General features: G+C 37.6%; 1 protein-coding gene across 4 annotated transcripts in view; it reads left to right on the plus strand.

Annotated features, from left to right (window-relative positions):
- NEK7 (NIMA related kinase 7) overlaps positions 1 to 15183 on the plus strand; it is a 62364-nt gene that overhangs the window by 17370 nt on the left and 29811 nt on the right. For all 4 annotated transcript variants that reach the window (XM_027713309.2, XM_039389784.1, XM_027713310.2 and 1 more), the window contains 2 exons: positions 8963 to 9025; positions 9571 to 9681. In XM_027713309.2, coding sequence (XP_027569110.1) covers positions 8963 to 9025; positions 9571 to 9681 — 174 coding nt within the window. The remainder of the gene's footprint in view (positions 1 to 8962; positions 9026 to 9570; positions 9682 to 15183) is intronic.

Consider the following 15183-nt stretch of genomic DNA (forward strand, 5'->3'; position numbering starts at 1 on the left):
TCCAGAGCTCAGTGTTTCCTTCAGATTTCAGGATATAACTCAGTTCATATTATCGTCTTCATGAATAATAAATCTGTGTGTGGGACCCTATGTGGTAATTAAATGAGAGTGCACTGTGGATCTAAGAGAATTGCATTGGTCAAAATATTTTCTTGAGGACTCTGAATATTTCCAAGATTCACAGTTTAACCAGTGGTGAAGTGGCAGTTCAGTCACAGAAGATGGGACAAGAGCAGCAAGCTGATTGAGTTACTGTGGCCAAGTAACATTAAGCCTGGTCCTTGTAAATTTGAGCATAAGAAATGGACTGATTATTTGTTCAGATATTTTGTCTTAGCAGTTAGCAATTTTTAAAATGTTTAGATCAAAAGTGACAGTTTAAATGAAAAGCGCTTTTCAAACTGGAACATTTTCATTGTCACACAGGCAAAAGACAGCTTGAGCTATGCCTGTATCCAGTATCATTTCCATTCTCTCTTTTTGGAGCTGCTCAGAGATGTTTGTTTTAAGGCCATTACTCAAGCAAATTCTCTACTGAATTTATTTTGAAAGTTCTTTGACAATGTGTTTAGTTTTGAAATCAAAACTAAAACTCATTTCAGTTCTGATCTCGAGATAGATTTAGCGTAATACTTGGAGGAGTATCTGTCATCAGTTCTGAAGGAGTATTTTTACCTTTATAGACTGCAAAACAATATGTGTAAGATTTTGTAGATTCTTTTCTAGTGTTTCTGCATTTTAATAATTTTATTTTTGTTGGGCTAACGCATCCACTGTAAATTTCTCTGTCATACCTTGACTTGCTGTTCCATTTCTCTGATTTCCTGTGCACCAGGAAGCTGGGCAAGTCCTGGCAGTCATAAAAAAGGAGACTTGGTTCCCCCTTCTGGGAGAACTGCCAGATAGATACTACTTCAAAAGCTGAAATATATTCTAAGAACCTTGATCAACAGTCTTAAAACATTAGGCTAATTCTGCCTTCATTTGCAGTGTGTGAGAAACCAAAAAGGTCAAATGTGACTTGAAATGCATGTCAATTAGGGTGGATGTGAAATGCCTGGGTACTTGAAGAAAGTCATAAAGTCCAACCATGAAATTTTTATAATGGTGCTCGCATTAAGAGTACAGAGGCATTTTAGCATGTGTACTCCTAACAGTATTTCAGAAGTCAGTATGTATAGCTCTATTCTCACATGAGACTTCACAGTTTGACAAAAGATGTTTTCAATGCATGAAGACAACATCATGCTGTCTGTTTACAGGTGATGATTTCTCTAGCAGAAAAGCTTTCTTGTTTAATTTTTAGTTAGTTCTTTAATAAATTTCTGAGAATATACTTGGTTGTTGGTAGGAAATAGTGTCAAAGAGTTATGGTTTCTCCAGATGGCTTTATCCTGATAGGGTTCCAGTTGTCTTAAAGTGTCCAACATGGGTTTTTGGTTTTCCATTGCAAGTTACTACCTAGTCCACATCAGTAGTGGCTGTGTTCTGTGATGGGTAAAGTCACTTTTGCTGTGGAGACTGTTACCTGAATGGAAAGTGAGACTTGGTTAACCTGTAAAGGTAAAAAATTCCTAAGTGTATAATGACGTATTACTTGGAGCTCAAAAGGCTCATGGCAGCAGTGAGTGTTTGACACAGCTGTTGCAGCTTGCATAGACGTCATCTAAAGCTGTTCCTTTTGGACAGAAGACCATCTTAATTGTTACTGTATGTAGAGAAGCAAGATTCAGGATGTGAACAGTTCCAGGCATGGAGAAAACCATACAGCAATTGGCAGGACTTTCATATGGACTTTACTGTTATTATGTGGTTTCACTGTATTCATGCTACACAGTGCACAACTGCACATGCCCAGGCTTCCTCCTCCCCCTTTTGCCTGTGCCCTGTTCTGATTTGCTCCCCCATTTGTCTGTCTGATAGCCCACCCGATGTTCTGCCCCCTTTCCCTGGCGGGGCGGTTAAGAACCGGGCGCACGCCTGAATAAACAAGTCTGCTTACACCCTTCCTTGTGTCCTGTCCCCTCTTCCCTTCGGTCCACGACAACTGTGCTTCTGTTATCTTTCTTAAGATTCCCTAGAAATATTTTTGGTAAATATAGTGACAAGACTTAATTTCACTACAAAATTTGTTTTCACGGGTGCCTTCTGGTGAGAAGTGATTGCTTTTCAGAGGAACTCTATGATGGTACTTTTTCCTTTTAATTTCAGTTTTGTTTTATTCAAATTAAAATATTACCTTTTTTTCTGATACCTTTTTAATGAAAGCTCAGCATGAACAAAACAGGAGGAATATTTATTTCTGTTGTGAGAGAGGGGCTTTATTCTTTCTGTTTTAGACCCGTGCATGGATACAGCTTTCCACACTGAGACAGTATCTCTACATGCTCTACACTGTGTTAAATAACATAGCTGAGATGTGAGCTTTCTTCTGCTTTGCCATTATCTGCCCATTCTCATCTCACATCTTCTCTACTGCATGCCTTCCTCTCCAGCGTTGCAAGTCGTGTCTGTTCCACCCCCTCCCCATTTTATTTTCCTGGCTGGGTTAGGTGTTCTCTTTGTCTATTTGGTCTGTGGTTCCTCATGTGTGTCTCTACCATCAGGGTAGATGTGGCTTAGAATCCTTCAGTTACCCTCTCTTTCAGAGCTGCAGGATCTCTAGCCATTATTTTTTCCAAAAGGTTTACCAGTTCTGAGTTCTGATGAAGCTTTCCAACAAGAATGTTTATTTTCCGCTAATAAAATTTTATTTGGCTAAAACATGTACAATATTGGTAAATGTTAATGTGTACAGAATGTATGTTTGTGGAATGAAATGTGAGCAGAAGCAAGTGGCAGTAAGATGCTGTGGGAGAAGGGACAAGCAGATGGTGACAGAAACCACTCTTCCTGAATTTGTAGTTGCTGCTACAAATTCAGAGTTGAGATGACAGGAAGAAGTAGTATTCTTGATTCGGTTTTCAGTAGGATATGTAGCACAGTGAGAACTGTTTAACTTGCAGGCCTTTTTAATAGTAATTTAACAAGCAGAATACACAAAATAGTATGTTCGGTCGTTTCTTCTTGTTCTACCATTTATGATTCATCCTCCCATGTGTGGTTTGCCTACGTGTAATTAGGAAAGTGGTATATACAGTAATTAGGTTCTCTCTTTTTCCACCATGGAAATGGGAACTATATTTCTGAGATGCTGTTGAATTATAAATAAAAACAAGTAAAAAGCAGATCTTCTCTACTGCACTTTCAGTAACGTCTAAACTACACTTAGAGTGAAAGAAACATCAGAAAACATCAACCACTTATGAACTGTGACCATAGCAGTATAAACTGAAGACCTTCTAGGTAAGTTTCTTAACACATGTTAAGTCTCAGGTCCAAACTAGCCTGAAGATGATGCCTGAGGAAGCAGCAGTAGTTCTGCCGCTCAGCGTAACCTGTGCAGCAAAACAGCCTGGGGTACGGTCCAGTGTTCTGAGCTATGAGCATTCCAGTAGTCACTTCCAAGGGAAAAGTAAGCAGTTACTAGATACTGCAATAAATGCTCACAAAACATCCTTAAAGAGCAAAAAGTGCATATCTAAGTCAGTGACTGCAAGGCTGTACAAGTTCAGTTTATGAGCTGTTTTCTAAGGAAACCTTGGCTACTCAAAATGTAAAACTGCATATTTCAACAAAATTCTCAATTCATTACATTTCTGCTTTACATTGTTCCACCTTTCTTTCCCTTTCATTCCAAAATTGGAGGCCCCATGTTAGAGATTCAGACAATGAATCCTTTTATCTAGCACTTGCATTCATTATTCATTGTGCATTGTCAGTGGATTGCTACTTCAGGCCTGAATTACAGTTAATTAATCTTAGAAAAGCACTTGTAATTTCACACTTTATGAAGCACTATTGTCTCAGCACAGCAGGGTTGTGGTGGCAAAATACTCTAATGTTTGTATCTCTTAATATTTATATGCATTCAGGTCTTTATTTTGCCTCCATCTCTGAAGGTTGATGTTACAGCAATCATGCTTGTGTTTTGCTCTGGAAATGCTTTTTGGTATTTTTATTTTATTCAGAATTTCAAATGGAACAGAAATAGGTTACATAGTTAGTTAAATGATAAGGTTAGAAAGACCTTTATCCTTTTCAATACTGAAAAGGAGAACCTGGAAAAGTGATGGACTTCAGAGCAAATCAGGCAGATTCCGAACTTGTCACATTACTTCAAATGATGAGTTCCGTTGGTAGCTGGTAATTGCTCAGATACAGTCTACACTTAAAAGCTAAGGCCTATCGTTGTCCATCATGTGGTTAAATGTTTCTAAACCTTCTTGCTGTGCCTATAGCTTTCTAGGAGCTCTAGTTGCACGTGTGAGCATGTATGTAAGAGCTTTACTGAGGAATTTGATTCGTGTGTTGCAACTTCTATGTTTACTTTACACATCTGCATAGGAACAGTTCCTTCTCTGTAGCTTACAATAGCTTAGCCAGTATTCTAAAAATACCTGTATCTCTTGACAGTACTTACAACTGACATTTCTGGAATGCTGGAAGAAAAAAAATTATAATCTGCTTACGTGAAGGTACCAGAGAAGTGATTGAATGCAAAGTTACCAGAGATCCCTTAGTTGCATAGCACACAGAAGGGAGTATTTTGTCATAACCATCAATGTGTATTTGTCCTTTTACTCTCCCTTTATATGCAGTTGGCTGCTGGCTGAGATGAAAAACTGAGAGCTGAAAAGATACTTTTTATTTTACTTAGTGTGCTTGCTATGTGGAAAAAGAAATTGCTAAGGGCTTTTAAAAAATGCTCCTTTAACTCTTCAGCTGTATTTACCTAATTGTTTTAAGGAATTTCACAGTAGTTGCTAAGGTGTAGTGCTCACCACAGCAAGATTTTTTTGATTATACTCTTTATGAAACTATCCCATCATAAATATATTTGCTGTATTTTTGCTTCTTATTAGATTTTTGCGTTAGGCAAGCATAATTCCTTTTTAAAATATTGATCTTGTTACAGTCCTTGGAAATAGAAATTGGGGGAAAAGAATTAAAAGTTTGAAATAGAATGTATTACACTGTGCAGTTTGTGCTGAGTGGGGTTTGTGCTGACTAGGGAAGCATACCTCCAACCTGAATTACCCTGTGATCCTGATATCATAGGTGGAGTCAAGAACTAGAATTTATTGTTAGTCTAATGAATGCTCTAGCAGTCTAATCAGAGGCAGCAGTTTTTATTGTTAGCCAATTACAGTGATGCTAACGCTTGTGGTCTGATTGCAGCTGGTTTCCAATAATCAGTGTACGGAGCATCATCAGCAATCTGAGCCCTGCTGGAAGGAGGGCACTTGTAGTGTCTGTACCTGGGATTTTCCTGGGTGCTTTCAAGCAGTCAGTTGCTAATGCTTTGTGTTGATCCAAAAGCTTATCACTTAAGCTTATCCAAAAATCACTCTGGTTTTGTTAGACTTCTCTTGTATCTGCTATAAATAACTTAAGGCCACAGAGATGAGCTGAATCTAAACCCAGGTTAGACACAAGTCATTTGACTGCAATGACTTTGTTGTAGTTAAGTCACTCAACTGCAAGGCACGTGCTGCTACAGCTAAATCCAAGCTCAAAATGTGAGTGCGGTCCCAGAGAAGGCCAGACAAAAGGTTGGAAGTCCTTGGGCAGTGTGTGTCTGGGGTGGAATGAGGCCTGTGACCTGATGAAGGCAATGGTGGTGCTGTCTCTACAAGGCTGCAAACCGAGTGCATGTGAGAGATCTGCGTGCTCACGCTGGAGGGAGGAGAGCATAAGCTGACCTTTCAGCTTGACTTGCTGAGTAATAGAAACTGAAGATGGAATTAGTTGGCTTGCAAAAGTATGAACTGTTACAGTTGTGAGGGGAGCACTGACATCGCTTTTAGTGTTACATCAGTGGTCAGTGTGCAGCGAACTGCAGGCAAGGACAGCTTCTCCTGCTGAACGACCCTTCAGAGCACTGCCAGCTGCCCTGGGTAGTTCTGACATGCACTTGAAAGGATCTCCTTGAAGTCTTTCATTGTAGCTTCCATTTTTCAGACTAAGACGTTCTTCAGATGACCAGAGTCATCTTCTGGTGAGGAAGCACGGAGGTTTTCTCGTTGTGTTGACAGTAACCTCCTTGTGTGAGCTGACATGGCTTATTACACTTGGGTCCTCTGATCTGAACTGCAGCAGTTTGGCAAAATAGATAATCTATTCAGAATGAAAATCTTGGGAAGCTTTTTGCATCTGGTATGATTCAGAGGTTCTTCAGAGGCCATGGATTGAGCAATTTTTTTTTTTTTTGTTCTTATTTTCTACCAATCTTACTGTTGGAGGAGGTTAATGTCTGTGAAACTGAAATTCTGGATTTCTGGGAAATGCTATTTTTAGTCTTTTGAGGTTAGAACTGGATCAGAATCTAATGGAGAACTGCAAGAATGCTGAACAGTAAATCTTCAAATTGTTTATATTTGTGTTTGTAAGGATCAAGTTAGACTCATTTTTCCTGTGTTGCTTTATTTTAGTTAATGTTTGAAATATTCAGTGTAGTTGTAGCTGTGACAAATTTGCCATGCCACTGTATGAAGTGTAGCAAAAGTATAGAGAGTCATGTTTATAAAACTTAAGTCAATCCTTTAGTGAGAGCAGCTGCTTGGTGTAGTCTACTCCAGGGCTGTTTAATAACAAATTAGAAGTACTGGGAATACTATGCAGAATACACAAACAAAATTGTCTTTCTTTCCTATGCCTTGGTTCTAGATCTTTCACACTCCTGAGTCTAGGGCTTCATTTTTGTTGTTTTGTTATTGCTCTATGACAGGTGCTGATTTATGTCCCTGTCAGAGGCGTAGCTTATAAAAAAGTTTTCTTGCAAAACCTGTTAGCTTAGGTGTGTAGGCAAAATATTCCTGGAACAGGTAAGTTACTATACCTCTTGGTATATTGGAACGCTCATTAACAGGTGTGAACTGCCCTGTTTGGTCACACAATGAAAGTCTTCTGGTTTGAATCTTGAAATCGTGCTTTGGTAGTTGTTCCAGATCTTCAAAGTAGATAGTTTGTGTACAATGTTCAGTCTGAAATTCTGTCTCCAGTTTTGGTTAGGTTCCAGTGTGTTTGGAGTTGAATCTCAGTATCATTTCTAAGGAATGATATCTCACTGTTATCTAGAACTTGGTAAAAATGTGAAGGCTCAAGAAGTGTGCCTGTACCTGCCCCCTTTTTTCCCCTGCTCCCTGATACGCACTTTGATTGACTGTATTTGGAAGAGAGTATAAAATTTTCCATTTGCTGGTTTCTCAGATTATAAGGAAAGATAATTACAATTTCCTACCTTCTCAGTGCTTCCTCAAGATAATGTGCTGCCTCTCATATTTAGTTTTTTTCCTAAATGTTTCCTAGAAAAATCATTTCTGTACCAAACACGAGGACTTTAACCTGTTTGTCAGAATTATAAAAGAGCAATGCTTTTTTCATTCAAAGTTGAGATCTATAATAAATACAGGCTATTCAATTTCCTTCATTAAATTTCTAACTTTATCTCATAAACTCTTTTTTTTTGTTTTCCATCAGTTATTTATCTTTTAGTACTTGTAATTTCGCATATAGTACTAACTCTGTTCTTTTACTATGTCTGAAATAGCTTTCTTAGTGTTTGCATTCCTTTCTTGTGACCTACCCTGCTGTGTTTTTCTCAAGTCCCCCACAGTCTCTTCCTTGAATAACTGCTTTTAACTCAGTCTGTTTATTTCCCATCATTCTGGCCTTAATATACAAGTAGTTGTGAGATGGTTTATTTCATTTCTTGGTAAGTAGTTTCGATTTCTTCTTTCTTTTCTCCTCCCCCTTTTCCTCTTACTATCTCCAAGTCTGGCATTTTGTTTCTCTACTTGAGTCGTTTCGGTTTTTTTGTGTCAAAAAGTGAGTCTTACATCCACTCCAGCCTTTTCTTTCTTATGCAAGTTCTCAAGCCAGATTGGATATCTGAAAAGAAGTAGTGGTTAGTCAGGAGCAGGTGTGTGCTCTGTGAGGACTGTGCTCTAGGCATGAAGTTTCTAGAATTCTTTCAGTTGATTAAAGGAATGAGGTTTAGCAGACCATAGGCAAACTTCCTGATTTGTTTGAACTTCTTCGGGGAGAGCAAGTGAAGGTGTGATTTACGTGAACAGTTAGGCAGTCAGTTTGAGAGGACCTCCCTGCAGACATTCAGTGCTGGAATTGGTGGCAAGACATTAAATGGAAGTTGTCAGCTGCTGAGCTTTTGGAGATTTTGAGCTGATGGAACCAGATACCACTGATCTTCATAGCATATAAAACATCTTTTCCTGGAGACTATCTAGAAGAAAATGATGTGCATTTGAAAAGTTGTAACTGCAAAATTTAATCTCATAAATATTGTGACAATAAACCTCATAGCATGTTTCTTATTATTCTTCCGGGTAGTTCAAAATGTAGTAGTCAGACCACAAGGAAGTTGATTTTTTTTTTATTATTTTTTTTTTTTTGGTTGGTTGGTTTGACTTTTTTTTAAATTCAGAATGTCATGGCAAATGAGAGAAGAAGGATTCTTAGAAAGAGACTAAGGGGAAAAAAAGGTGTGTTCAGTACTAGTAAGAATCAGTTTGTGATCCTGAAGTAGCAGGAATGGGTTAGGACACTGAGATTTGGATTAGAGCCATGTATAAGGAAGTGTGCTGAATTATTCCTCTGTGTTTGAGGTGGCAGTTAAGTAATTGGAAAAGTTTTACTTAAAATGAACTTGTTTCCTATGAGGGGGCTAAAAGAATGGCCACAGCACTAAATCCATGCATCAGGTCATAAAAAATATTTCATACTGTAATATTACATCTTGCCATGAAACGCATAATTCAAGTTGCTTTATGGATGCTGTGAAATAATGATAATTTGCTTTATTTTTATCACTTAATAAAAATCTTCTCTCTCTTGTGCCTAGATATTTGATTTGATGGATGCCAAGGCTCGTGCTGACTGCATCAAAGAAATAGATCTTCTCAAGGTAAAAGATTTGTTTAAAAAATGTGGAGCCATCATCACAGTATATTAAGTTTTTCATAGACATACTTAAAGTGTCCACTGTTGTTTGCATACTGTTTCTATAAGCCTCACTTGAACAGTTTTGTGATCTTTATTATTTTAAAAATGAACATTGAGTAGTAATAGAAAAAATGAATAATGCTTTTAAGTAGAAATTTCTGCCAAAACTGCAATATTGTGAACAATTGTGTCCTACGTACAGTAAAATCCTGCTTTTAAAAATTGACTTTGCTGTTTCAGATAACAGTTTAGCACGCTATTGGCTATTATACATGGAAGCAAAATTCCTCTAAAATTGTAATGTCGTCATGTTGATCCTAAAATGCCATCGTGTTCTTGTAAAGTATTTGTAAATGCTTCTTGTAAATGTATAATTTTTGTAATTTGTATCATAGTGAAATAGATTTTAGGGGTTGTTTTGTTTGCCTAAATAAGAATGTTTGTGTCAGTCTTAATAAATACAGTGTACTTTACGCTAAAATGCGAATTATTCTTTTGCTTTCTCAGCAACTGAATCATCCAAATGTAATTAAATATTATGCCTCGTTCATTGAAGACAATGAGCTGAACATAGTGTTGGAATTAGCAGATGCTGGAGATCTCTCTAGAATGATAAAGGTAGGGATTAACATTTTTTAAAAAGTAAGAGCTTGTAATGTTCAACTTGGGCTTTTCATTCTGCATGCTCATCAGTGGGTGAAATGCAGTGAAAATGTTTGGAACTGTAGAGCAAAATGGAGTGTTTAGACTGACTTGTTTTTTTTTTTTTTTAATATATGCCCAATATTGATGCTTATGTAAGTATTTTTAACACTGTTGCCCAGAATGTAAGTGCAGATGGGGACATAAGTAGGCTGAAGTTATATTAGTACTGGGGAGAAGAAAAAAAAACCTGTAGAGAAAAGCACTGTCACCACCATTTAGAACAATACGTTTTAATGGCATTCCTGATTTTTTGGTACAGTTGTTTTGTGTTCCAATATTCTATTCTCTGTAATAATATGAAAGCAGAGAATAACTGATGTGTGGCAGAAGTGTCTTCTAGATCTTTAACTTGAACTGCTAACCACTCTGAAAATATGTTTTGTATTTGTTTGACATCACATGCAGTGAGCTTACTGATCCTTAACCCATACGCATTATGGGTTAATTGTGCTTTTTTGAAGTTCTTAAATGCCTGTTTTTAGCTAATGAGAGACATTTATCCAAGACCCATTGTATGAAGTTTTGTATTCTCAAACTTATACTAACTTTTAACTGCCTTTTTTAATCTTTCTTTGTTGTCTGACAACTACTTCCCTTCTTTCCTTTCCCTTTTTCCACTGGATCTTGGGTTTAGCGTGTCCTGTTGGGGTGCTTTCTTGTTGCACACCATGTTATTGCTGTCAACAGAGCACACCACCACTCTGGACACAAACAGTGCCAGTCAATGAGTGTTGGCTCAGCAGCAACCGGGCACAGAACAAAGTTATGCTGTTTTGCTACATGAATAGAGAATGTTAATTTCTTCATTAATGACTTTCATACTGATTTTTTAAAATTTTTTTTTTTGAGCTTTTGAAGCATATTCCTTTCTAAGTTGATAATTGTAAGGTAGGACAGTCAAAATTTAGTTCTAAGCAGGTTGACAGCATCTGTTAATATTTATAGCCAAACGTGATATTTTTCTTCATCTCATAAATTATTAATTCTGTGGGCTTACATTTCATAAAACATAAAGGAAGGTTTGTCTTTTCTTTTGAATGTTCAGTTTTGACACAACAGTTATTAATATGAGTGCTCTGTGACAGATTGCCTTATGGCATGTCTGGTCTTATGACCCATTGAAGCTTTTTCTTTTTCCCTTGCTTTTTTTTTTTTATTATTTAATTTTAGATCTGGTGTGTGGCTTTTTCAGTGCAGTTGGCCTCATTATACCTTGTCCAAGTCGGTGGGTATTTCTTACAGGATCGATCTTGGAGGCACTTTGTGGTTGTCCTCTTAACACAGGGATCATGTTTAATGTAGCAGACTTAGATTGCTGTTTGATGTTAATGACAGCCTATCAGGCTGGTATTAAATATGTATGAGGTGTCACAATGCACTCTGTCTTCATGCTGCTGGTGGAGGAAATGATTTGGTAGATTACTTTGACGATGTGAGTTTAAATGTGGGGCGCTCCAGTTGTGTAGCATCTTTTTAAGCAAGTATATTAAAAATTGCTTGAAAAATAAATGATAATGGTATGGAAACTTCCTAGAAGTATGGCTGCCTGTCACACTACCACAGTAAATAACTATATTGTGTTAAGACAAACCATGCTTTGATTTCCAGTGTTCTTGCTAGAATGCTGTTCTGAGTTTGTTGGAAAATGTTGAGACACTCCCAGAAGAGTGTTTGGGTATCAGACTCGTTGTGTGATTTGTAGAAGGGATCAAGTATGTTTTTGAAATTGTAAATGACCACAGCTTGAATGACACTGAAACCAAAATTAATGTGAGGGAAAGCTACTTAACTAGTTTACTGGGTATTTGTTATGACTTTATTGGCACATCAGAGAATACTTACAAGGCTGCTGTGCCTCACAGTGCACCTTAATGAATTCTTTAGTTCTTCCCTTAATGAACCACATCCTTGCTGCCCAGCTTTTATATCATCCCTCTTGTTACCTGTGAATAATACTCTCTTTGTCCTCATTGAGTAGACAACTGAGGAAAATCACTTGGTGCATTCATATGCATTCTAATAGAACTCATAGAATCTGTTCTATGTCCAAAAAAAAAGCAGCTGTGTATTGGCATTTGCATATCACATAATGAAATCAGAGGTATCTCCTGTTCTCTCTGCCTCTGTGTTTATGTATGTACATACACAGATTGAATCCACTTTACCTTAATTATTTTTTTAATTACCTCTGTCACAGGGAGATGTTTCAATATAGCCTCCCTTCTCAAAAGCAGGAGGATCTGAAATTGGTGATTTCTTACCATACAGCTTTTAATGGCCTGTTAGAATTCTTGGACAGGTCATGTCACTGAAAGGCAGACATCAGTGAGGGGGAAATACTTGCGTTTGGCTCACAGTTGATTTTTCACTAGAACTTGAACCTCAGCACAAGTTACAAGTGTAACCCTTGCGTGGGGATGGTGAAAGAAGGGAAAATTCTTGATTTTCTGTATCTGTGAATTAGGTTGCTGGATACTATTACCTCAAAAATTGTACGGGTAAATAATTATTAACTATTGTTCTGTTTCTCAGTTGCTCAGGGTCTGTTGTTTGTTGGTGTCTGTGGTCTCTACTGAGGAACCTGTGATAGTCTGTGGCTGCCAAGGTTAAGGGTAGTTCATGAGAACTGTTGTTACCTCATAATAGCACCTCCTTGTGCAATACAATATGTTGTAAGACAGGTTTGAGGCTTTGATCCCTTTTCGTATTAGTCATGGTTCTCCTCTACCACAAGCAGTGACAAGGTGAACATTTTCTGTGGATTTTTTAGTTTGAGATTTTTTTTTCCCAAGCAACAGTTGATATATTAGATAAAGAAAATGCCACAAATAAAGAAGAATCTACTAATTGAATTAATCAAGAAAATACATTATGATAATTCAGTAAAAAGAGCTGAAGATGGTGAAATAAGAGAATTTGAATTATCTTGCAGAATAATTAGCATATTATTTAAGATTAAGTATAAGTTATTAGGCTTGTAAGAAGGGATATTATCAAGACACTAAAATGTTGGGTTTTTTCTTTAACTAAGCAATAAACTTCTAGGTCTATTTAATTTCTGCAGATATTTTTAGTTTTTAGGTTCTTTCAGCAAATAATCTTAGTGCACCAAAAAAAATGCAAACTCTAAACTGAATATGTCATATAGATCTTAAGGAAGTTAAACATGTTTTGGGAACAAGTATGAAAGCTTTCATCTAAAAAGTTGAAAATATGTTTCCAGCTTTCTCAAGATAGATGGAAAATAACTTGAATTCTACAAAATGTCACCTAGGACTTCACCCACTCTTCAGAAGTCACTTTTTGTGTGTATTTTTTTCAACTTTCAAATAAAGAAATAAACATACTATAATTAGCTAGGTAAAATGAGACAAATATTCTAAAACCTTTCATCAGCATGAAGTTCATATTGGTACCTGAGGTTTCTGTAGTTGGGAACAGAGAGTTCTTTGTCCTTAAACTTGTTTTTTGTAGGGTAGTCAAAATACAGGGATAGTCACTTCTTTCCAAGCAGCTGATACATATTTAAATAGCTCCTTGCAGTAGCTGGAGCTCTGTTTAGACTTGTTTGAAATCTCATTGATTATCATTCTGATGTTTCACCAGTGGTGGATATTTAGGCTTCACTGTATGAAACTGCATCAGGCAGTGTCTCCCCTCCACGTGGTCTGGAATGCAGACTCTCCTTCCTGTGCCAAAATATATTAGCAGTGGGATCTTTTTAAACTTCTTACTCTGAGGTTGGCTGGTGTACCTGGGCTGCATTTAGGGGCAGCTTGCTCTTTTTTAAGTGCTTAAAGACTGGAAGCAACATTGACCTGTAACTTTAGCAGTTGTAGGAGATAGTTGGTGTTCCTGTTTGAAAGGCTGGTGGGAAAAATGATGTTTCCTGCGTATTTTGAATGGCAATGTTGCAGAAGCTGTTTTCTGCCATGCACACAACATGTATAGCAGGACTGTTTGCTGCTAGGATTGCCAGATATTTAGCTGTGTGAGTGTGTTTTCAGTTTGTCAAAATACAGCAATTTTGTGCTAAAATGTTGCATGCCAACATTTCATTTTAAAATCTAGCAACTATTGAATCTGAAGTATTCTAAGCCCCTTGTGCCTTGAAACAGAAGTAAAACTTGGAAAGGGGATTTTTCTTACAATAATGACTGTGAAAACTCACCTAAACATAAATTCTTCTAACATATATGTTTAACAGAAATTGCTAGGGCAAAGTAGCCAAAGTGGAGAATTTCTGTGTGTGTAGGGCTGTCTGAATCTTTTGTATCCCTTGGTGCTGACAGCACTGCCTACAAGCTGAGTAACTATCAGTGCTTTGACCTATAGTATGGGTGACTGAAATGGCATTGCCAGAAATAGCTTTTTCCAGATGCTTTGGATGGGCTGAAGCTTTCCTGTCTCTTGGAGGGTATTTATTCTTTCTAATGGGGAAGGGAGTAATCTGAGATGAGTGTGAAGAAGACAAAAGATGAGGCAGACAGGAGTAGACTGGGACAAACAGCTAAGTAATCCTTAAGTGAGGAGAGAGAGAGGATCTGACTGGGAATAAGGACGACAAGTACACCTCTGTGAGCTGGTTTGCGGTGTTTGAGGGAAGGTAGACAGGAAAGTTATGACACAAGGAGTAGAGACTGAGGAGTGGAAGAGAATTAGTATAAGAGTACTGGACTGGGAAACTATTAAACGGGGTTTCCAATACTAGGGATGAACACAGGGAGATTAGAGAAGAGCTAATGTGTTGCCAGCGAACAGGACTTACTAGGCAAGGATCCTAGAGATAGACAAAGGGGCTGCCAGCAGGGAGAGAGCCTGGATGGGATAACTCGAACTGGCTGGGAACAGGATGTGTTGTGACTCCGTGTTGAGGGTACAGCTACTCTGTGTAGAAATCGTTGTGTCCATGCTGCCTTCTTTGCCACAATGGTCCTTTCCAAGGCAGGGAGTTTGAAAGACAAAGGTTTTGTGGTTAATACAAGATTTTTCCAAAGACCATCCTTACTTACTGGTACTGTTCCTAAGGGATACTGTATAAACCACTTCAACCACTACTTTTTGGTGGGAATTGTAATTGCTTGTTTGGTATTTCTGACAATCAAGGAAAAACTCTGGGTCTTGATCTGTAGAAGTATTGAACGTTCACAGCTTCATCAGTTCTGAGTGGAAACTGTGCTTTGAAGATGAACTGTTTCATAAAGGTATATACATTGAGAGGGAGGTACTTAAATTGGTGCCAGAATTAATTAACACTTTTGATCTTAATTCTTTGCCCATGTTCTAATCTGTAAAATGGGAATATTACTACCTCGTCATTTCTAAGGCCATTTGTGAAGATAAACTTCACAAAGTTTATTTTATTAGTTTGATTTTCCAATAATGCATACCAGGAAGCTGTGCCCCTCCCTGAAA

This window comes from Pipra filicauda, unplaced genomic scaffold, assembly GCF_003945595.2.
Source record: "Pipra filicauda isolate LSUMZ 115617 unplaced genomic scaffold, ASM394559v2 scaffold76_size2844353_pilon, whole genome shotgun sequence".
NCBI lineage: Eukaryota > Metazoa > Chordata > Aves > Passeriformes > Pipridae > Pipra > Pipra filicauda.